A 24,158-nucleotide genomic window follows, 5' to 3' on the forward strand; every position below is an offset into this window, starting at 1 on the left:
TATATATATATATATATATATATATATATATATATATATATATATTTATATATATTTATATATATATATATATATATATATATATATATATTTATATATATATATATATATATATTTATATATATATATATATATATTTATATATATATATTTATATATATATATATATATATTTATATATATATATATATATATATATATATATATATATATATATATATATAGACTAACTTGCTTAAACACGCAAGTTTGAAGTTAAACCAACTTCAGATAACAACCTCCACCAGGGGACTTGAACCATAGCCAGCACAGATGCTTAACAACACCTGGCAGAGCTGGTACGCCTTTAGCCCACTACACCACTCAGACCCTTTAAAGGAGATCGAAATTTCCCATATTAACAAGGAGCGTGATGAAAGAACGTGAGTGACCTCTCACTAACTCTGGTGCCCTTGGAAGGTCGTGATTTGGGGTAGTTAAATACCCCGAAATTTCCATCTTTTTTAAGGGTCAGAGTGGTGCAGTGGGTTAAAGGCGTACCAGTTATGCCAGGTGTTGTGAAGCATCTGTGCTGGGTATGGTTCGAGTCCCGTGGTGGAGGTTGTTGTCTGAAGTTGTTTTAACTTCAAACTTGCGTGTTTAAGCAAGTTATTGCATATTATATATATATATATATATATATATATATATATATATATATATATATATATATATATATATATATATATATATCTGAAAACTCACACCCCAAGAAGTGACTCGAACCCATACTCCCAAGAAGCAACGCAACTGGTATGTATACTGGTATGTAGTTGCATATGTCCTGGGGACCATTCAGGCTTGTTCGCATATATATATATATATATATATATATATATTGGTGTATACTGGCAGCAGGTTTTCTTTCAAACATGTTTCATTGAATATGACCGCATATTCTGTATTTATTATTTTCTGTATATAGAAAATTATATAAATTATATAAATAGGTGTAATACACTCTATAGTAAATCACTTCTCTTCTTCACCTTAAAAGTACGAAAATGAGTTTTGGAGAACTCCTATTTCAATTAAGCCCTGATGCTAAGAAAATAGTTAGAGGGATAGAAGCCCTAAACCAGAAAATAATAAATACAGAATATGCGGTCATATTCAATGAAATATTATATATATATATATATATATATATATATATATATATATATATATATATATATATATATGCAAACAAGCCTGAATGGTCCCCAGGACTATATGCAACTGCAAACTCACACCCCAGAAGTGACTCGAACCCATACTGCCAGGAGCACTCTGCTGGCGTACAGGATCCTTTAACCGCTCGACCAACACGACCGGACAAAAGCTGATGGAAGCCAAGGCTATTAGCCCATCAGCCCGCCGGCACTCGGTTGGTAATCTTGGGCATGGTATTTTATCAAATCACCTCATTCTTTGAGCACACGTGAGGAACACAATAGCCTCGGCTACCATCAGCTTTTGTCAGGTCGTGTTTGTCATTGGTCGAGCGGTTAATGGATCCTGTACACCAGCAGAGTGCTCCTGGCATTATGGGTTCGAGTCACTTCTGGGGTGTGAGTTTTCAGTTGCATATAGCACTGAGGATCATTCAAGCTTGTTCGCATTTGTGTTCCTAACGTGTGCCCCAAAGAATGAGGTGATTTGATAAAATACTATGCCCAAGATTACCAACCGAGTGCCGGCGGGCTGATGGGCTAATAGCCTTGGCTTCCATCAGCTTTTGTCCGGTCGTGTTGGTCGAGCGGTTAAAGGATCCTGTACGCCAGCAGAGTGCTCCTGGCAGTATGGGTTCGAGTAACTTGTGGGGTGTGAGTTTTCAGTTGCATATATAATATATATATATATATATAATATATACATAATATATATGATATATGTCGTACCTAGTAGCCAGAACGTCGTACTCGGCCTGCTATGCAAGGCCCGATTTGCCTAATAAGCCAAGTTTTCCTGAATTAATATATTTTCTCAAATTTTTTTCTTATGAAATGATAAAGCTACCCATTTCATTATATATGAGGTCAATTTTTTTTTATTGGAGTTAAAATTAACGTAGATATATGACCGAACCTAACCAACCCTACCTAACCTTATCTCTATAGGTTAGGTTAGGTAGCCGAAAAAGTTAGGTTAGGTTAGGTAGTCGAAAAACAATTCATGAAAACTTGGCTTATTAGGCAAATCGGGCCATGAATAGTAGGCTGACAAAGTGCGTTCTGGCTACTAAGTACGACATATATATATATATATATATATATATATATATATATATATATATATATATATATATATATATATAAATATATTTTTTAAATATATATATATTATATTTTTATTTTTAAATATATTTTATCAAAAATATATTTTTTCAAATTTTTTTCTTATGAAATGATAAAGCTACCCATTTCATTATGTATAAGGTCAATTTTTTTTATTGGAGTTAAAATTAACATAGATATATGACCAAACCTAACCAACCCTACCTAACCTAACCTAATCTATCTTTATAGGTAAGGTTAGGTTAGGTAGCCGAAAAAGTTAGGTTAGGTTAGGTAGGTTAGGTCGTCGAAAAACAATTAAATCATGAAAACTTGGCTTATTAGGCAAATCGGGCCTTGCAAAGTAGGCAGAGAAGTGCGTTCTGGCTACTAGGTACGACATATATAATATATATATATATATATATATATATATATATATATATATATATATATATATATATATATATATATATATATATATATATATATATATTATTAAATATGACCGAAAAAGAAAGATTAATAATTCTAACACGAATTTTCTCGATCTTTCGTACGTTTCTTTTCACTGTTGGTGGTAATTCAAAAATCAATTCTCCAAAATTAATTTTTATTTCTAGTCTGACGCGACACTTGAGTGCGTTTCGTAAAACTTATTACATTTTCAAAGACTTTAGCTTACACATACACAACTGAATAGAACTTACACATCTTCGATTTGTTTATATCTACATTTGAGTGAGGTGGTATTAATAGGGAATTAAATTCCTAAACACAAGACAGAACACGAAACAATGGGTATTGAATGGAAGTGATTTGTAGAAAGCCTATTGGTCCATATTTCTTGATGCTTCTATATTGGAGTGGGGTCTTGAGGTGGGTAGAATATAGTTGTGCATTAATTGGCTGTTGATTGCTGGTGTTGACTTCTTGATGCGTAGAGCCTCGCAGACGTCAAGCCGCCTGCTATCGCTGTATCTATCGATGATTTCTGTGTTGTTTACTAGGATTTCTCTGGCGATGGTTTGGTTGTGGGAAGAGATTATATGTTCCTTAATGGAGCCCTGTTGCTTATGCATCGTTAAACGCCTAGAAAGAGATGTTGTTGTCTTGCCTATATACTGTTTTTTTTGGAGCTTACAGTCCCCAAGAGGGCATTTGAAGGCATAGACGACGTTGGTCTCTTTTAAAGCGTTCTGCTTTGTGTCTGGAGAGTTTCTCATGAGTAGGCTGGCCGTTTTTCTGGTTTTATAGTAAATCGTCAGTTGTATCCTCTGATTTTTGTCTGTAGGGATAACGTTTCTATTAACAATATCTTTCAGGACCCTTTCCTCCGTTTTATGAGCTGTTGAAAAGAAGTTCCTGTAAAATAGTCTAATAGGGGGTATAGGTGTTGTGTTGGTTGTCTCTTCAGAGGTTGCATGGCGTTTCACTTTCCTTCTTATGATGTCTTTGACGAAACCATTGGAGAAGCCGTTGTTGACTAGGACCTGCCTTACCCTACAGAGTTCTTCGTCGACTTGCTTCCATTCTGAGCTGTGGCTGAGAGCACGGTCGACATAAGCGTTAACAACACTCCTCTTGTACCTGTCTGGGCAGTCGCTGTTGGCATTTAGGCACATTCCTATGTTCGTTTCCTTAGTGTAGACTGCAGTGTGGAAACCTCCGCTCTTTTCCATGACTGTTACATCTAAAAAGGGCAGCTTCCCATCCTTTTCCATCTCTTAAGTGAAACGCAGCACGGAACTCTGCTCAAATGCCTCCTTCAGCTCCTGCAGATGTCTGACATCAGGTACCTGTGTAAAAATGTCGTCAACATACCTGCAGTATATGGCCGGTTTCAAGTTCATTTCGACTAAGACTTTTTGCTCGATGGTACCCATGTAGAAGTTTGCAAACAGGACACCTAGGGGAGAACCCATGGCGACCCCATCTACTTGCTTATACATGTGCCCATCCGGCCTCAAGAAGGGTGCCTCTTTAGTACAATAGTAGTAGATGGGGTCGCCTTGGGTTCTCCCCTAGGTGTCCTGTTTGCAAACTTCTACATGGGTACCATCGAGCAAAAAGTCTTAGTCGAAATGAACTTGAAACCGGCCATATACTGCAGGTATGTTGACGACATTTTTACACAGGTACCTGATGTCAGACTTCTGCAGGAGCTGAAGGAGGCATTTGAGCAGAGTTCCGTGCTGCGTTTCACTTACGAGATGGAAAAGGATGGGAAGCTGCCCTTTCTAGATGAAACAGTCATGGAAAAGAGCAGAGGTTTCCACACTGCAGTCTACACTAAGGAAACGAACATAGGAATGTGCCTAAATGCCAACAGCGACTGCCCAGACAGGTACAAGAGGAGTGTTGTTAACGCTTATGTCGACCGTGCTCTCAGCCACAGCTCAGAATGGAAGCAAGTCGACGAAGAACTCTGTAGGGTAAGGCAGGTCCTAGTCAACAACGGCTTCTCCAATGGTTTCGTCAAAGACATCATAAGAAGGAAAGTGAAACGCCATGCAACCTCTGAAGAGACAACCAACACAACACCTATACCCCCTATTAGACTATTTTACAGGAACTTCTTTTCAACAGCTCATAAAACGGAGGAAAGGGTCCTGAAAGATATTGTTAATAGAAACGTTATCCCTACAGACAAAAATCAGAGGATACAACTGACGATTTACTATAAAACCAGAAAAACGGCCAGCCTACTCATGAGAAACTCTCCAGACACAAAGCAGAACGCTTTAAAAGAGACCAACGTCGTCTATGCCTTCAAATGCCCTCTTGGGGACTGTAAGCTCCAAAAAAAACAGTATATAGGCAAGACAACAACATCTCTTTCTAGGCGTTTAACGATGCATAAGCAACAGGGCTCCATTAAGGAACATATAATCTCTTCCCACAACCAAACCATCGCCAGAGAAATCCTAGTAAACAACACAGAAATCATCGATAGATACAGCGATAGCAGGCGGCTTGACGTCTGCGAGGCTCTACGCATCAAGAAGTCAACACCAGCAATCAACAGCCAATTAATGCACAACTATATTCTACCCACCTCAAGACTCCGCTCCAATATAGAAGCATCAAGAAATATGGAGCAATAGGCTTTCTACAAATCACTTTCATTCAATACCCATTGTATCGTGTTCTGTCTTGTGTTTAGGAATTTAATACCCTATTAATACCACCTCACTCAAATGTAGATATAAACAAATCGAAGATGTGTAAGTTCTATTCAGTTGTGTATGTGTAAGCTAAAGTCTTTGAAAATGTAATAAGTTTTACGAAACCCGCTCAAGTGTCGTGTCAGACTAGAAATAAAAATTAATTTTGGAGAATTGATTTTTGAATTACCACCAACAGTGAAAAGAAACGTACGAAAGATCGAGAAAATTCGTGTTAGAATTATTAATCTTACTTTTTCGGTCATATTTAATAATATATGTCTACAGGAAAGACTGCTACCAAAATATACTAATATATATATATACTAATATATATATATATATATATGTCGTACCTAGTAGCCAGAACGCACTTCTCAGCCTACTGTGCAAAGCCCGATTTGCCTAATAAGCCAAGTTTTCCTGAATTAATTGTTTTTCGACTACCTAACCTACCTAACCTAACCTAACCTAACTTTTTTAGCAACCTAACCTAACCTATAAAGATAGGTTAGGTTAGGTAGGGTTGGTTAGGTTCGGTCATATATCTACGTTAATTTTAACTCCAATAAAAAAAAATGACCTCATACATAATGAAATGGGTAGCTTTATCATTTCATAAGAAAAAAATTAGAGAAAATATATTAATTCAGGAAAACTTGGCTTATTAGGCAAATCGGGCCATGCATAGTAGTCTGATAAGTGCGTTCTGGCTACTAGGTACGACATATATATATATATATATATATATATATATATATATATATATATATATATATATAATATATATATATATATATATTGTGACGGTAACGCGTTGGTGTTCGGCTGTTTAAGGCTAGGGGTATGGCCTCGTCACATAGTTATAAAAAAAAAATAGAAAAAACTGGAACTTCGTCTGTGGTAAGGTAAGGAGAAGACACACAAAACACAAGTAAACTTTAACAATGAAATTTTAATTACGTTAAAGAAATCAAAACATGAAAAAATGGACAAACAAATTTGTATAATAAAATCAATCAATCAAAATAATAAGAATAATTAAATGACACAATGAAAAGTTACGTTAAGACAAAATAACAAGAAGTGCAATACAAAAATAAAGGTAAGGTGCTGGAATATTGGCTTTAAGCTACCACCTCTCTCAATATACGCTAACGTCTAGCCGGGAGGAGTGGTAACTGCGAAAGCACAGAATATTCTGAGGTCTGAGGTCGTGGCGACCCCAGACATCAAGTAGTATGGGGGGGGGCGAGTGCAGTTGCAGCCAGACCGGCGACCAATCAGCGGAGCCGGTAGTAAGACAGGTAGTTTGGCGGTTTGAGTCTGAGCAGGTGTCTCTGGCTGCATACGTTTTGCTCGCTGGCAAACCTTGCTGGTGTTGTTGTCGTTGTTGGACATTTCTTCCATAGTAGTTATATATATTTGTTGCGACGTATTTGTGGAGGGAAGAGCAGGCTCAATCTCTTGAAGGAGATTATCGTCACAATATATATATATATATATATATATATATATATATATATATATATATATATATATATATATATATATATATATATATATTGGTGTATACTGGCAGCAGGTTTTCATTTATACATGTTCCATTGAATATGACTGCATATTCTGTATAGATTATTTTCTGGTTTAGGGCTTCTATCCCTCTGATTAGTGCTTTTGTATCTGGGTTTAATTGGAAGAGGAGTTCTCCAAAAATCATGTTCGTTCGAGGTGAAGAAAAAGATAAATAACTGTAGAATGTATTACAATTATTATAAAATTTACACAACGTTTCGAACCTACATGGACATGGTTCATTTTCAAGTGATGTTACAGTACCGGACATTATATTTATATTATTAGTGGGTCTGGTGAATACAAGTGGATCGAACGATGGGGTGAGGTGTAGACAAATGGATCGAACAGTGGGTATACATTTGGGTATAGAATAAGGCATAAAGGAGAAAAGAGTAGAATAAAGCTAAATAGGGTACGAAACACATTACAAAGATTAATCAGGTGTAGTGGGCCAATTATGTTGAGGCAATGTCTTCTATGTTGGCATCATTATGTTCCGGTCTTGTTCTTACTCTCATGCTGGGTAGAGTAAATAGTTCCGTAATTTGGGTATTCATGGCAGGTTGTTCTATTTTTATGTAGGATTGCTTCAAGAATTTGTAATCTTATTACATCTTGGGTTTTGTCTATTATACAAGTGTTTTTATTCAGCATTTTCTCTTGCTAGGGTGATGTCATGCGCTTGTCTCATGTGATTTCTGGAGGTACCGGATTGAAGATGACAGGTCAAACGCCTCGTCCGCTTGGTTGACGTCATACCTATGTACTTAGATTGAACGTTACACCCTTCGTGGGGGCAGATGTACTTGTATACAACGCTTGACTGCTGTAAAGGGTTCTCCGTCGGCTTCAGGCTGCTTTTAATAAGGAGGTCGGTAGTCTTCTTTGCTTTATAGAATATGCTTATAGAATTTATAGAATATGCTTATAGAATATATAGAATATTAATTTTATAGAATAATCAGCCAAATACCAACTTCATCCTACCACCTGGCAAAAAGACTTAAAGAACTCCTAACTCCATACACTCCAAGCAACTATAGTCTACAATTTTCAGCAGATTACCTAGAAATAATCAAAACTACACAGCCCAAATAATTATTGCTTCACTGGACGTCGAATCCCTATTTACAAACGTCTCGGTCGACACCACCATAGAAATGATTCTCGACAGAGTATACAGAGACGAAAGCAGCCCTCAAATTAGACATACCCGAGCCACACTTGAAGAGCCTCATTCTCCAACATTGACCCTCTTCACTCCCCTCCCCCCATGCTTGTCCTCGTCCTCTCATTTCTCTCTCTCTCTCTCTCTCTCTCTCTCTCTCTCTCTCTCTCTCTCTCTCTCTCTCTCTCTCTCTCTCTCCAGCTCTTCTTTATCTTTGCCTCCACTCACCCCTCTCTACACACACCAATCTACCTTCCCCTTTCCCCTCTCGTCTGCTCAGCTCTCTCCTCTTACCAACCCACTCTCTTATCTTCCCTCCTCTCTCTCTTCATCTCTCTCTGATCTTTGTAGTCTAACATAAACCCATTGTACCAAAATTGGATCAAGCATGATGGTAGGACAACAGAACACAGGTGGAGGAGAAGGACAGGATGAGTCAAACATGGAGATGATGCTCGTGCACGGAGGGAAATCAGTGGAGAATTTAAAGATATTATTAGAACTTTAATTAAACTACAGATGGAACTAAGTGCAGCGCAGAAGATAATAAACTTAAAAACAAACCCTCCTTAAACTCAGGCCTAGGCAACCAACCACTAGGTAGCAGGGAATATAGCAATAGCAGAGACCTCTACAATAGGTGCCACCTTTGCTAAAATGCTGAGGAAGAGCCCAGAAGCCACGTCCTCAGTCAAGGAAGATGCAGTGAAAGCAGTAACTTTACGGAAAAGAACTGGTAGTTTTTTTCAGGGATATTCCAGCTGGCCCACTAAGTGTTGCTTGTTTCTGTTTTACTTGGGCGGAGTATGAGTATTTCTGACTCGTATGGTCGCTTCAGTAAGATTTTGTCCCCATGTGTTTAACAACTACTTCTGCTCTGTTGAATCTAAGTTGAAGTCTTAATGGGTTTGTAACTGTGCACTGTGTTAAATAATGTTCCAGTGGTTTGTTGGGCATTTCTCCACAGTGTTGACATTTCCCTATCTTCCGGAACCTGTAAGCCTATTTCCCATGCACATGGGTATCCAAACCTGATGCGATGTAAGTGTACGTCTGTTGTTCTACTGCTCCCTTTCATCAAAATAAATGTTTCGTAGTTGGTTGAATTCTTGTACCAACTCGAAGATCCTGATGTTGCAACTGCTGTGTTGTCGTCACTCTACATCTTATGCATTTTTCTTTGTTTCTAATTACTTTCTTAATCTGAGATAGACTCTATGGTATGTAAACGTCTACATTTCTTCTCTTAGTTATCGTGGTACATATTAATGAACAATGAAGGTTTCCAGGCAGGAAGAGAGGAGAGCTATGGACAAAGTTGTTGTGTCAGATACTGAAGGAGATACAAATGGAAGGGACTGAACAATACATTAAGAAGGTTTTCTGGCTTGGCTAGTACAACAAAGATAAAAATCGATTTATAAAGGTAGTATTCAGGATCGAGGCCACCAAAGAGAACATTCTAGTAAAGAGGAGCAAACTACAATATGTAATGGAATACAGAGAGGTATTCCTTGGAAGGGACATGACCAGGGATGAAATAATGCAGCCAGCAAATGAAAGGAAAAGGTGCAGGCGGAGGGCAGGAAGTCAGGGAACCTCAGCCTCCAACTCGACAATCTCAGAGGGGAGTGAGGAACCCCAAACCAACAATTTAGGAACCCCAGAGGGGGGCTGCAACACCCCCACCTGCCACCCTATAGGCGCACCCCCTACCCCTAACTCAAACCCTCCCTTTCCCCTACACAATAACCACCAAACCACCCAAATCCTTCCTCCCCCTCACCCCGAGCACCCCTGACTCCCCATCTCTTGGTCTTCTTCAGGTCCCCCATGAAAGCCCAAGCAAGATCTGCGCCCTCCATCCCTCCACCTCCTCCCCAAGCCCCTGGTAACTACCCAACAGGAGGATGAGCCCTCACCCCTGGACTTCTTCCTGTCTATCATCTGATCACAGGTCCAGACAACGGCTTCCTACACTAGTAAGGAGTGTGTGTGATAATGGATATAAGAAAGCGAGCTTCAAGTTAATGTACTCAAACATCGATGGGATTACTAATAAAGCAAGTGAACTGGCCGAAAGTGCGCAAGAAGAAAGCCCGGATGTAATAGGACTCACAGAAACGAAATTTTCAGCCATCATAACAAATGTAGTGTTTCCACATCACTACTATATAGTAAGGAAAGATTGGGAAGAGAGAGGAGGAGGAGTGGCCCTGCTAATAAGGAAGGATTGGAGATTTGAAGAGATAAAAAATCTGGGCTGAGAATGATTCAGAGATTAAATAACAGAAACTATGACAATGGGTGGACGAAAGGTAATAGTACCAGTCATTTACAACCCTCCACTAAATGACAGGAGTTCGATAGGAACAACATGGCAACCATTAATATAATAGAACAACTTCAGTTGCCTGCAGGAATGGATCCAGACTCTTATTCAAGGGCGACTTCAACCATGCAAAGATGGACTGGAAGAATGTGGAACCACGTGGAGGTGCAGAAACATGGAGAGCTAAACTCTTGGACGTGACAACAAGAAACTTTGAGCCAATATGTCAAGGGAACCACAAGAATGAGAAGCAATGACGAACTAGCTAGACTCGACCTGATATTCACGTTGAATGAGTCAGAAATAAGGGAAACTAAATTTGTAGCCCCCATGGGACTGAGTGACCACAGTGTATTAACATTTGAGTATCAGGTAGAGGTAGGGATAACCTGTCCAAGGATGGGATTGGAAGGGAAAAGACTAAATTACAGAAGAGGAAAATATGACGAGATGAGGAATTTCGTAATGGGAATACCATGGGAAACAGAGCTCAGCGAAAAGACTGTTACAAGATATGATGGACTACGTCACCTCATAAGTGTCAGGAAGCTGCAGACAGGTTTATCCAGGCCCAAAAGGGGAAAATGAAAAGAAACATCAGAATCCATGGTTCAGTCAAGAATGTAAGGTAGCGAAGCAACTGAGTACAAGAACATGGAGAAACTACGGGAATGACAGAACAACAGAGAGCAGGGATAGCAGAGGGACAGAAATGAGTACCTCAGAGTGAGGAGAGTAGCAGAGACAGTATGAAAATGACATCGCGAGTAAAGCAATGACCCAACCAAAACCTTCACAACCACATCAAGAGGAAAACAGCAGTGAAGGAACAAGTGATGAAACTGAGAAAAGGCGAGAACAGATACACAGAGAAAGACAAGGTGGTGTGTGAAAAACTCAACAAGAGATTCCATGAGGTCTTCACAACATACCAAGGAGACGTTCCTATACTGAGAGAAGGCGACAAACCAAGCAATCTTGGAGGAATATGAGCTCACTAGTGATGAGGTCCAATTGGAATTTGTTGGAGCTGAATGCGACAAAGGCTGTTGGGCCTGACAGTCTCTCACCATGGATACTAAAAGAAGGTGTGGAAGGACTAAGTATGTCACTCTCTATGGTGTATAACAGGTCACTGGAAACTGGAGGTCTACCGGAAAGCTGGAAGACAGCCAATGTAGTCCCAATATATATAAAAGGGTGACAGACAAGAGGCACTGAACTACATGCCAGTTTTCCTAACTTGAATACTATGCAAGGAGACGGAGAAGATCGTGAGGAAAAGACTCGTAGGGCACCCGGAGGGAAACAGTTTTGTAGCACACCACCAGCATGGGTTCAGGGATGTTAAAACGTGCCTCACAGGCTTAATGGAATTCTTTGACCAGGCGGCAAAAATTAGGCAACCAAGAGAAGGGTGGGTAGACTGCATTTTCTTGGACTGCCGGAAAGCCTTTGACACAGTACCCCATAAAAGGCTGTTAAAAAAGTTGGAGCAACAGGCAGGAGTAAAAGGGAAGGTGCTCCAGTGGATAAGGGAGTATCTAAGTAACAAGAAACAGCGAGGAACTGTGAGGGGGAGGAGACCTCAGAGTGGCGACATCTTACCAGCGGAGTCCCACAGGGCTCTGTACTTGGACCCATCCTGTTTCTGATATACGTAAAATATCTTCCAGAGGGTAGAGACTCATTTCTCTCAATGTTTGCTGATGATGCCAAAATATGAGAAGAATCAAGACCGATGAAGATATACAATGACTGCTGGACGACTCGGACAAACTGGAGGAATTGTCAAGAAAATGGCTGCTAAAGTTCAACTCAGAAAAGCGTTAAGTAATGAAATTAGGCGAAGGGAGCAGGAGGCTGAACACAATGTACCATCTGGGAGGTGAAATCCTGCAAGAGTCAAATAGAGGGAAAGATCTGGGAGTTGATATCGAACCGAATCTGTCCCCAGAGGCCAACATCAAAAGGATATCATCAGCGGCATATGCTAGGTTGGCCAACATAAAACCTGCCATTAGAAACTTGTGTAAGTCAGGAACATGTATACTACTTATGTCAGATCAATCCTGGAGTATGCATGAGGTCCATACCGAGTTAAACACAAGGCAAAATTAGAGAACCTTCAAAGGTATGCCACTAGATTAGTCCCAGAATTGAGAGGTATGAGCTATGAGGAAAGGCTATGGGAGCTTAACCTCACGTCCCTGGAAGACAGAGGAGTAAGGGAGATATGATCACCACCAACAAAATTCTCAGGAAAATTAAAGGGTGAACAAAGACTACCTATTTAACATGGGTGGAACAAGAACAAGGAGACACAGGTGAGAACGTAGAACCCAATTGAGCCAATAAGATATTAGAAAGATTTTTTTCAGTGTCAGAGTAGTTAACATGTGGAATGCATTAGGCAGTGATGTGATGGCGCTGACTCCATACACAGTTTCAATTGTATATTTGATAGAGCCCAGTAGGCTCAAGAATCTGTACACCAGTTGATTGACAGTTGAGAGGCGGGACCAAAGAGCCAAAGCTCAACCCCCGCAAGCACAACTAGGTGAGTACACAGCCGCGAGGATGGGAGCTCTGGGGTCGTAGTCCTAAAGTCCCGGGTTCGATTCCCGGCAGAGGCAGAAACAAAATGCGCAAAGATTCTTTCATCCTGATGCTTCTGTTCACCTAGAAGTAAATAGATACCTGGGAGTTAGACAGCTACTGTGGGCTTTTTCCTGGGGATGTATGTACTCACCTATTTGTGCTTGCGGGGGTTGAGCTCTGGCTCTTTGGTCCCGCCTCTCAACTGTCAATCAACTGGTGTACAGATTCCTGAGTCTACTGGGCTCTGTCATAACTACATTTGAAGCTGTGTATGGAGTCAGCCTCCACCCCATCACTGCCTAATGCATTCCATCTGTTAACTACTCTAATACTGAAAAAGTTCTTTCTAACGTCCCTGTGGCTCATTTGGGTACTCAGTTTCCATCTGTGTCCCTTTGTTCGTGTACCACCCGTGTTAAACAATAAAGTTAAACAATAAAGTGTTAAACAAAAGCATAAACAGTTTATGCTTATCAACCCTGTCAATTCCTCTGAGAATTTTGTAGGTGGTGATCATGTCTACCCTTATTCTTCTGTCTTCCAGTGTCGTGAGGTGCATTTCACGCAGCCTTTCCTCGTAACTCATGCCTCTTACTTCTGGGACTAGCTTAGTGGCATACCTCGGAACTTTTTCCAACTTCGTCTTGTGCTTGACAAGGTACGGGCTACATGCTGGGGCCGCATACTCCAGGATTGGTCTTACATACGTGGTATACAAGGTTCTGAATAATTCCTTGCACAGGTTCTTGAAGGCTGTTCTGATGTTAGCCAGCCTTGCATACGCCCCAGATGTAATTCTTTTTATGTGGGCTTCAGGAGACAGGTTTGGTGTGATGTCAACTCCTAGATCTTTCTCTCTGTCCGTTTCATGAAGGACTTCATCTCCCATTCAGTATCCTGTGTCTAGCCTCCTGTTTCCACTGCCTAGTTTCATTACCTTGCATTTACTCGGGTTGAACTTTAGTAGCCATTTATCAGCCCAATCATTCAGTCTGTCTATGTCATCTTGTACCCTACTATCTTCCTCTGTTTTAATCCTCCTCATAATTTTTGCATCATCAGCAAACAGTGATATGAACGATTCTATATTCTCTGGAAGATCATTCACATATATCAGAAACAGTATAGGTCCAAGGACAAAACCCAGCGGGACTCCACTGGTAATGGGTCGCCAATCTGAGACCTCACCCCTCACAGTGATGCATTGTCTTCTGTTGCTTAGGTACTCCCTTATCCAATGAAGTACCTTCCCTTTCACTCCTACCTGCATCTATAACTTTTTCGCTAGCTTCCTCTGTGGTACTGAGTCAAAGGCTTTCTGGCAATCCAAATATGCAGCCTGCCCACCCCTCACTTTCTTGCCTGACTTTTGTTGCCTGGTCATAGAATTCAATTAATCCTATGAGGCAGGACTTACCTCATAGGATTAATATAAACCCTGAACCCATGTTGATGCTTTGTTACAAAATTCTTTCGCTCCAGATGTTCCACTAGCTTTCTTCGCACAATCTTCTCCAACTTGCATGGTATGCAAGTTAGAGGACACTGGCCTGTAGTTCAGTGCCTCCTGTCTATCCCCCTTCTTGTATATATGGAGAACATTAGCCGTCTTCCAAATTTTGGCCAGTTTCCCTGTTACCAAGGATTTATTATACACCATAGAGAGTGGCAGGTACAGTGCTTCCACTCCTTCCTTCAGTATCTAAGGGGAGATTCCATTTGGGCCGATAGCCTTTGACACATCCAAATCTAGCAACAGTTTCCTTACTTCCCCGCTGATAATCTCAAACTCTTCTAGTGGGTCCTGGTTAACTATTCCTTCTCTTATCTCTGGATCTTCTCCTTGCTCTAATGTGAAGACCTGGAAATTCTTATTCAGTTCCTTGCACACTTCCTTGTCATTTGTGGTGAATCTGTCTGCCCCTATTTTCAATTTCATTACCAGTTCCTTTACTGTTGTTTTTCTCTTGATGTGACTGTGCAGCAATTTAGGCTGAGTCTTTGCCTTGCTTGCGATGTCATTTTTGTATTGCCTTTCTTCCTCTCCTCTCATCCTGACATATTCATTCCTGGCACTCTGGTATCTTTCTTTGCTCTCAAGTTTCCAGTTATTTATATAGTTTCTCCACACCCTTTTACTTTTCTGCTTGGCTAGCCTGCATCTCTGATTAAACTATGGGTTTTTCATCTTTATTTCATTGTTTTCCTTCTGATCCGGGACAAACTTGTCTGTGGCCTCCTTATACTTCTGCGTGATGTAGTCCATCATGTCTTGGGCCGTCTTTTCCCTGAGCTCTGTTTCCCATGTTATATGTGTTAGGAATTTTCTTATCTCCTCATAGTTTCCTTTTTGGAATGCCAGCCTTTTGTTTTCAGTTCCCCTCCTCGAGTTCATTAACCCTTCTTCAACCAGATACTCAAAAGTCAGTACACTGTGGTCGATCATTCCTACTGGGGCCTCGAAACCGATTTCCCTTATGTCGGAGTCGTTCAGAGTGAAGACTAGGTCATGTCTCGCTGGTTCATCGTTTCCTCTCCTTCTTGTGGGTTCCCTGACATGCAGGCTTAAAAAAATTCTTATCGCCACCTCCAATAGATTAGTCCTCCATGTATCTTCACCTCCATGCGGTTCCTTGTTTTTCCAGTCTATCCTTCAGTGATTGAAGTCCCTCATGATGAGCAGATGAGATCTATTTCAACAGGCAGCAGTTGCTACTCTCTCAATTATAGTGTTAACTGCCACGTTGTTGTTGTCATACTCTTGCCTGGGTCTTCTGCCGTTTGATAGAGGGTTATATATCACTACTACTCTTGGTCCTCCTATTGTTATGGTGCCTGTTATGTACTCTCTGAATCCCTCGTATCCTGGGATAACCATCTCCTTGGAACTCCATTCCTTTCTCATTAGTAGGGCCACTCCACCTCCTCCCCTTCCTTCCCCCCTGTTTCCTTATTGCAGTGTAGTCCTGGGGAAACACAGCATTTGTTTTGATTCTGAGAGTTTTGTTTCTTTGAGTCCGATTACAACTGGGTTCATTTCTTGCGTTCTTTCCCTTAGTTCACTTGTCTTCCTTGTAATCCCGTCTATGTTCGAGTACATCACCCTGAAACTGACTCTTCTGTCCTTTCAAATATTCTCTTGGTTCCCCTGAAGCAGGGAAACAGAGAGGGTCTGGGATGGGAGGTCTGAGGAAGAGGGACCTGGAGGATCTGGGATGTACAGGGGTTGGGAGGATCTGGTACGAGGAGGGAGGTGAAGGAGGGAGGGCCTGGGGGTGGGTGAGAAGAGAGAGAGCTTGGGGGTTAGGGAGAGGGGGAAGGGGAGGCTTGGGAGTACCGGAGGAGGGAGGGAGTGAGGGGATGGGGGAGAAGGGGGGCTTGGGAGGTCTTAAGAGGGAGGGTTTGGGGGTGTGGGAGGGAGGGCTGAGCGGAGGTGAGGAAGAGGGGAGGACTTAAGGAAGTGAGGAGTAGGGAGGGTTTAGGGGGGGGGAGAGGAAGGCTTGGGGGAGAAGGGAGGGCTTGGGGGAGAAGGGAGGGCTTGGGGGAGAAGGGAGGGCATGGGAGAGAAGGAAAGGCTTAGGGGGTGGGGGAGAAGGGATGTCCTGGGGAGGGGAGGGGATTCGGGGGGAGGGTGCCCTGACACACACCTAGGTGCCCTAGGTGGGCACCTAGGTGTGTGTGTGTGTGTGTGTGTGTGTGTGTGTGTGTGTGTGTGTGTGTGTGTGTGTGTGTGTGTGTGTGTGTGTGTGTGTGTGTGTGTAAAACAGAAGCACAAATATGATGAGGATTAAGACAGAGGATTGTAGTATGAGATTACACGATGACCCAGACAAATGGAAAGAATTGTGCTACAAATAGCTACTGAAGTGCAGCCCAAGAAAATGTAAGGTTGTGCAACTACGCAGAGGAAATAGAAGGCCAAACACATAATACCGAATGGGAGATGAAGTCCTTCAAGAAACAGAGAAGGATCTAGGAGTTGATATCACGCCAAACCTGTCTCTTGAAAGCTACATCAAAAGAATAACATCAGCGGCGTATGCGAGGCTGGCTATCGGAACTGCCTTCAGAATCCAGTGTAAGGAATCATTCAAAACCCTTGTATACCACGTATGTAAAATCAATCCTGGAGTATGCGACCCCAGCATGGAGCCCGTACCTTGTCAAGCACAAGACAAGGTACCACCTTCTCCACCTGTCCTCTCCTATACCATCTTCTCCACCTGTCCACTCCTATACCATCTTCTCCACCTGTCCTCTCCTATACCATCTTCTCCACCTGTCCACTCCTATACCACCTTCTCCACCTGTCCACTCCTATACCACCTTCTCCACCTGTCCACTCCTATACCATCTTCTCCACCTGTCCACTCCTATACCATCTTCTCCACCTGTCCACTCCTATACCATCTTCTCCACCTGTCCACTCCTATACCACCTTCTCCACCTGTCTTCTCCTATACCTTCTCCACCTGTCCTCCCACGTGTACAGTTTCCACACACAGGAGCGGTGGTCTCTGGACAGTCCAGGTGATACTTCAGCTTCCTGCCGTGGACGGTCTTGCTCCTCGCTCCATACCTTCCATCTTAAGACCCTCACCACCCATGTCCCACGACCCGCATCCCCTCACAATCCACTCTTCCCCCCCCCCCCCTCCCTTTACCATGAGTACTCAGTGGCCTCTCTATCTTAGTAAGGCACTACGGGCTCACCATAGCCCGTGCTACTTGGAACTTTGTTCCAGGTAGCAAATCTTTAACAACAAACAACAACTCTCCATCAAGTGTCGTAGTGGTCCTGAAGCACAATTTACAAAATACTTTTTATCTTTCACTTTAAAGTTTTGTCGTAATTTGTCTCTTTCAGAGGAGACAAAAAGTGGCGCAGCGTCAACTTGATGAAGAGGAGTCAATTAGCGGCACAAACACGTGAAGAGCGATGTTGTGCAACCATTTATTGAACTGTGTCACTCTTGGCGTCTGTGTCACTCTTGGCGTCTGTGTCACTCTTGGCGTCTGTGTCACTCTTGGCGTCTGTCTCACTCTTGGCGTCTGTCTCACTCTTGGCGTCTGTCTCACTCTTGGCGTCTGTCTCACTCTTGGCGTCTGTCTCACTCTTGGCGTCTGTCTCACTCTTGGCGTCTGTCTCACTCTTGGCGTCTGTCTCACTCTTGGCGTCTGTCTCACTCTTGGCGTCTGTGTCACTCTTGGCGTCTGTCTCACTCTTGGCGTCTGTCTCACTCTTGGCGTCTGTCTCACTCTTGGCGTCTGTCTCACTCTTGGCGTCTGTCTCACTCTTGGCGTCTGTCTCACTCTTGGCGTCTGTGTCACTCTTGGCGTCTGTGTCACTCTTGGCGTCTGTGTCACTCTTGGCGTCTGTGTCACTCTTGGCGTCTGTGTCACTCTTGGCGTCTGTGTCACTCTTGGCGTCTGTGTCACTCTTGGCGTCTGTGTCACTCTTGGCGTCTGTGTCACTCTTGGCGTCTGTGTCACTCTTGGCGTCTGTGTCACTCTTGGCGTCTGTGTCACTCTTGGCGTCTGTCTCACTCTTGGCGTCTGTGTCACTCTTGGCGTCTGTCTCACTCTTGGCGTCTGTCTCACTCTTGGCGTCTGTCTCACTCTTGGCGTCTGTCTCACTCTTGGCGTCTGTCTCACTCTTGGCGTCTATCTCACTCTTGGCGTCTGTCTCACTCTTGGCGTCTGTCTCACTCTTGGCGTCTGTCTCACTCTTGGCGTCTGTGTCACTCTTGGCGTCTGTGTCACTCTTGGCGTCTGTGTTACTTGTGTCTGTGTCACCTGCGTGGCTGTGTCACCTGTGTGGCTGTGTCACCTGCGTGGCTGTGTCACCTGTGTTTCTGCGTCACTAGTGTCTCTTTGTCAAGTGAGTCTTAGTATTTGTGTTACCTAAGTCTGAATTTCTGTCACTGGGGTCTGAATGTTTATGTCACGGGAGTGTGAGTCACTGTCACGTGAGTGTGTCTGTATGTCTTGAGTGTGAGTGTATGTGTCACATGAGTCTGAATGTCTCATGTGACAAAGGGAAGGGAACTATCAGGAGAAAGCCATTACGATAATATAGCACTTGGAAGGGGTCATGATTAGGATTTGGGATGGGACGGGGGCAAGGAATGGTGCCCAACCACTTGTACAGTCGGGGATTGAACGCCGACGTGCATGAAGCGAGACCGTCGCTCTACTGTCCAGCCCAAGTGGTTGAGGATGAGTAAAGTTTCAAGGATCAATACCCCTGATGCCCGGCATAAGACCTGGTCTTCTAACTGACGGTGTGTTCAACCAGGCTGTTAGACGCCGCTGCTCGCAGCCGAAGACGGGTAAGTGTTTGTCAAGTTCATTCTCGAAAACCATAGGAGGTCGGCTAGTTACGCCCCTCTTATATGGAGGGAGGGCGGGGGGGGGCGGTGTTGAAGTGTCTTGGGCCCTTAATGTTGGTCGATCTGTCTCTTAAGACTACTTATTGTATCTTAACTATTCAATGGGTCTTTTTCTTTACTTAGTTGATCACGTCTTCTGGCGTCGTAATGAATTATTTAAGTCTTTACATTTGGAGCGAGTTCTTCATAATATTTTCCTGTTGTAACTTTACGAGATAAAATTTTGTGGAATAATGGAAATCGATTTTTGAATCGAAATCGCTGTTAAGTTTCGTTATCAGCCGGAGAAGCGCATTATTGGAGATATTCAATCGGTAACAGGTACCACGGAGCTTTGTGGTATTGGGCCTTAGGCCTATTATCCTCTGGATGGTTATTGAGGCCACGCAAGTGCTTATTGGCCAACCATCTTGTATACTCTAACCCTGAACACTGTTCAGAAGAAGAGTATACTCTCTATGTATATATAACGAGGACCTGGGTATACCTCACATGGTATACATCTCTTGAGAAGTATAACTTCATCGAGTGACACTTTCGTTATGCAACAGCAGTGATGGAGCGAGTCACTGTACATTTGCCTTAGAAACTTTGAATTTAGATAATGTGAACACACATAAACCAGGGGCCAGATTCACGAAGCAGTTACGCAAGCACATACAAACGTGTACATCTTTCCTCAATCTTTGACGGCTTTGGTTACATTTAATAATCAGTAATTATTATTATTGTTATAAACAGACTCCTGATGCTTCGGTGCCTAACTGTTTAATAATTCCCGTTTCAATAAAAATAATTTAATAAAAATAATTTAATAAAAATAATTTAATAAAAATAATTTTAATACTTATTTAATTTTATTAATAAATAATTAATAAAGTGATTTACAAAATAATAATAAAAAAAGTTTAATTAAAAAGTCCCTCCAGCTTGGTCTTGACACGCTCTCTGACCTCTCAGTACTGGCAGGATAGTGACCATATTGCCCTGTCATGATTCAGCTCCTGCTCTCCAACTGACACTAATTAAGACGTCCTCTCGTCCACAACGGACAGAAAAAGACGTATTTAAAAAATCGAACCTGAACTAACGTAACAAAATCTAGCCTACCCTGCCCTAACTTACCTGACTCTAACCTAATCTAACTTAACCTACCCTAACCTAACTTACCTTACCTTACTCTAACCTAACCTACTGACCACACATGGAAGGTGTGAATGGTTGAGAGCCGCAATGATTTACAGTATACCACTTTATTCATTCGTTCGGGATTTTAACGTCAAAATTCAGTGTATTGCTTGAGTGTCGGAAATCCGACACATATGTTAACATACTATAGTTATACATTAAGAATTTATAGAAAATGGGAGATTCTGTGACATCATAACAAGACCTCTATTCACCCACGTATTTATTAAACTCCAATTATTCTTTTACTCCACAGTCTAGTGTTTAAACTTAATAAAATAGTATTCACTAGGACTGTATAAATATACCATACACCAGAAAATATAGCTTGCTTCCCTTGCTATTGTTAAATAAACTTAGTCCTTAAGACAGAGTATTGGAACATTGCTTGGGCAGGAAGCAGGGCGAGTCACGCTCTCAAACACATACAGAGCCGATTGTCAACAAACTGAAGGCTTCTCGCGACATGAACAACTCGTCAAAAACTTCCAAAATATGAGTCAACCAACCGAGAAACTGCCATTGTGACCTCTACAGCAAAGAGAAGAGCTGAGTATCCATCTTACCAATTATCTATAACATGTTCTTGGCCATTTACTGTTTAGATAGGTCTGGCGGTTATGCAGTGAGCGAAAAGCTCAATCTCAGTGAGTCTAGCTCTTTGCTACACACACAAATATTTCATGTCACACCTGTACTGTATATATTAATAGAACCATTATTAAGCCCTAACTATTTTACAGGTAAGTTTGTGACTTGGAGACATCATTGTGCTGGCCAACATAAACTGTGATGTTTCTTGCTACCCAAAGCTGTACGCAGACGTCATTACAAGGCCCCTGGACCACATGTAGCCACACCCTAATCTGATGGAGGAACCATCACACACAGTCTAATCAAGCCATACCTACAGTATCAGCTTAGACCTTACACTTCCTTTATTAACACAGTAGATAACAGCAATAATAATAATAGTTGTTTAGGCCACCAAATGTGATATAATTTATATTCACTTTAGAGGTAAATGTTTATAGCTTATTAAATAACCACCCATTGTGGTACAAGCTGTAAACATCCCTCCAACTATGTGCTGATCAATTCTGTTAGGCTGAATCAAATATACAGTTCACTTAGGTTTTAGGTTTGATTCTAAGCGGACTTAGATTCTAAGTCCTCTTAGAATCATAATCATAAATATTGAAGTGATAAAAATAAAAAATAAATATTCACAAAGAATAAAAAGAAATAATTGCCTGCTAGAATTTTCCAACAGTGAGAGTTCTGGTCACATGTACCAAGATTAAGCCTTTATTGCATGCTCAACTTTTCCTCACCATGCCATGTTCTCCCAGACAGTCTTCACAATACTATACCTGGAGCGCGTTCTGAATGTTCTTCTATTCTTCGAGCCCGGCCTGAGGCCAGGCTTGATTTGTGATAACTTGCTCCAACAGGCTGTTGCTTGGAGCGGCCGCAGGCCAACATGTCCACTACAGCCTGGTTGGCCCGGCACTCCTGGCAAGAACTTATCTAATTACCTTTTGAATATATCCACCTTTGTTCCAGCAATATTTATAATGTTTGCAGGGAGGGTGTTGAACAGCTGAGGATCTCTGAAGTTCAGACAGTGCTCTCGTATTGTGCCTATGGCACCTCTACTCTTCACTGGTTCTATTCTGCATTTCCTTCCGTGTCTTTCCCTCCAGTATGTTGTTATTCTACTGTGCAAATTTGGTGCCTGGCCTTCAAGTATCTTCCATGCATATATTATTTGGTACCTTTCTCGTCTCCTTTCCAAAGAGTACATTTTGAGAGCTTTGAGACGGTCCCAATAATTTAGATGTTTTATCGTTTCTATGCGTGCCGTATATGTTTTTGAAATTTGAATATAAATTTTCCACTAATTCAGATAACTTTCCTGCTCTGAAAGGGAAAGTGAGTACCGAGCAATACTCAAAACAGGACAGCATCAGTGATTTAAATAGTATTAACATTGCTGTGGGGTCTCTGGATTTCAATGTTCTCATAATTCATCCAATCATTTTCCTGCCCGCCGACATATTTGCTCGGTTATGTTCACTAAATGTCAGGTCGTCAGGTATCATAATTCCCAGATCTTTTATATGCTGCTTTGCTTGTATGATTGTGTCATGTACCCTGTGTTTCGATTAGCTTTCTCGTTTCCACTTTACATAAGTACCTGGAACTTGTCACCATTTAACATCATGATATTTTCAGTTGCCCAATCGAAGACCTTATTAATATCTCCCTGCAGTTTTTCAATGTCTTCTACATATAACACTTTCATACTGATTTTTTAATCATCTGCAAAGGATTACACAAAGCTGTGACAAGTATTATTGTCTATATCTGAGATAATAATGAGTAATAGCAATGGTGCCATTACTGTGCCCTTGGGGATAGAGATTTTTACTGCACTTGGGCTTGATCTTATTTGATTGACCGTCGCTCTCTGCATTCTGTTTGACAAAGTTGAAAATCCACCGCCCCACTTTACCCGTTATTCCCATTTATCTCATTTTATGTGCAATCACTCCATGGTAACATTTGTTCACAGCTATGTTCTTGCTGACAGTGTTCACAATGCCATGTTCTCCCTGACAGTGTTCACAGCTATGTTCTCGCTGACAGTGTTCACAATGCCATGTTCTCGTTGACAGTGTTTACATAAATTATTTACCGAGAACTTCAATATTAGGCAACATTAAAAGGACAAATTTCATATAACCAAAATTATTATTCACAAAAAAGCTTGGGGTATTAACGCTTCTGGAAGAGTTTCCTTCATTCAAATGAAAGAGGTTCCTTTCATTCACAAGAAAGAAGTTCCTTCATTTACATAAAATAGTAAATGTGAATGATTTTATTCAAGGTTTTGTATAAATTCAAAATATACCTTCATTCACATAAAATAGGTTCCCTCCTTCACATAAGAGATTCCTTTAGTCGCATGTTAAACGAAGATAATTTGCACTTAAATGCTCCCAAACAAACTATAAATTTCCCAGAGTTTACCGTTCTGGCAAAATCGTTTTCTCTCGTGACGCTAATTACGCCCTTAATCACTCTGCCTCATTACAGGCTATCATTAGTCGTGGAGATCCCCTGCAGCAATTGATGTCTTGGTCATAGGGGAGGGGTGGGGAGGGGATTAAGAGGTGATTATACTCAGGGTTCGACGCCCGGTACTGAGTAAGTGTTCCAGGTTGAGGAAAAATATCGCAGCTTGATTAGTCGTTTATTCAACCTTTGGACACGAGAAGGTTCGAGACGCTTTCTGCTGATATATATCAAATCATATTTACATTTTCTTAAAAATTTTGGGACATGTGCTTTAAATTTTTAAATGTCTTTTATAAAAGTGATTGGATTGTTCATGAAATTTTTCCATATAAATTTTATGGGTTAATTTTT

General features: G+C 41.5%; 2 protein-coding genes across 2 annotated transcripts in view; both read right to left on the reverse strand.

Moving 5' to 3' along the window:
- The window catches only part of LOC138370419 (uncharacterized), a 364,834-nt gene that overhangs the window by 332,165 nt on the left and 8,511 nt on the right, over positions 1-24,158 (reverse strand). The gene's annotated exons all lie outside the window — the stretch shown is intronic.
- Positions 18,098-23,031, reverse strand: LOC138370558 (putative surface protein SACOL0050). Its single transcript, XM_069334945.1, has 3 exons — positions 22,924-23,031; positions 22,097-22,238; positions 18,098-18,930 (listed from the first exon to the last, which is right to left on the reverse strand). The coding sequence occupies exons 1-3, from the start codon at positions 23,029-23,031 to the stop codon at positions 18,098-18,100; spliced, it is 1,083 nt and encodes a 360-aa protein (XP_069191046.1).

Source organism: Procambarus clarkii, chromosome 32 (genome assembly GCF_040958095.1).
Source record: "Procambarus clarkii isolate CNS0578487 chromosome 32, FALCON_Pclarkii_2.0, whole genome shotgun sequence".
In the NCBI taxonomy this organism is placed as follows: domain Eukaryota; kingdom Metazoa; phylum Arthropoda; class Malacostraca; order Decapoda; family Cambaridae; genus Procambarus; species Procambarus clarkii.

Excerpts from the sequence above, each read along its gene's own strand:
- LOC138370558 (XM_069334945.1), bottom strand. The coding sequence starts at position 23,031 with ATGAAAGTGTTATATGTAGAAGACATTGAAAAACTGCAGGGAGATATT. Across the intron at positions 22,239-22,923 it reads TAAATGGTGACAAGTTCCAG|GAGTGCCGGGCCAACCAGGC; the intron begins GTACTTATGTAA and ends AGTTCTTGCCAG. Across the intron at positions 18,931-22,096 it reads ACATTCAGAACGCGCTCCAG|ACACAAGTAACACAGACGCC; the intron begins GTATAGTATTGT and ends CAGGTGACACAG.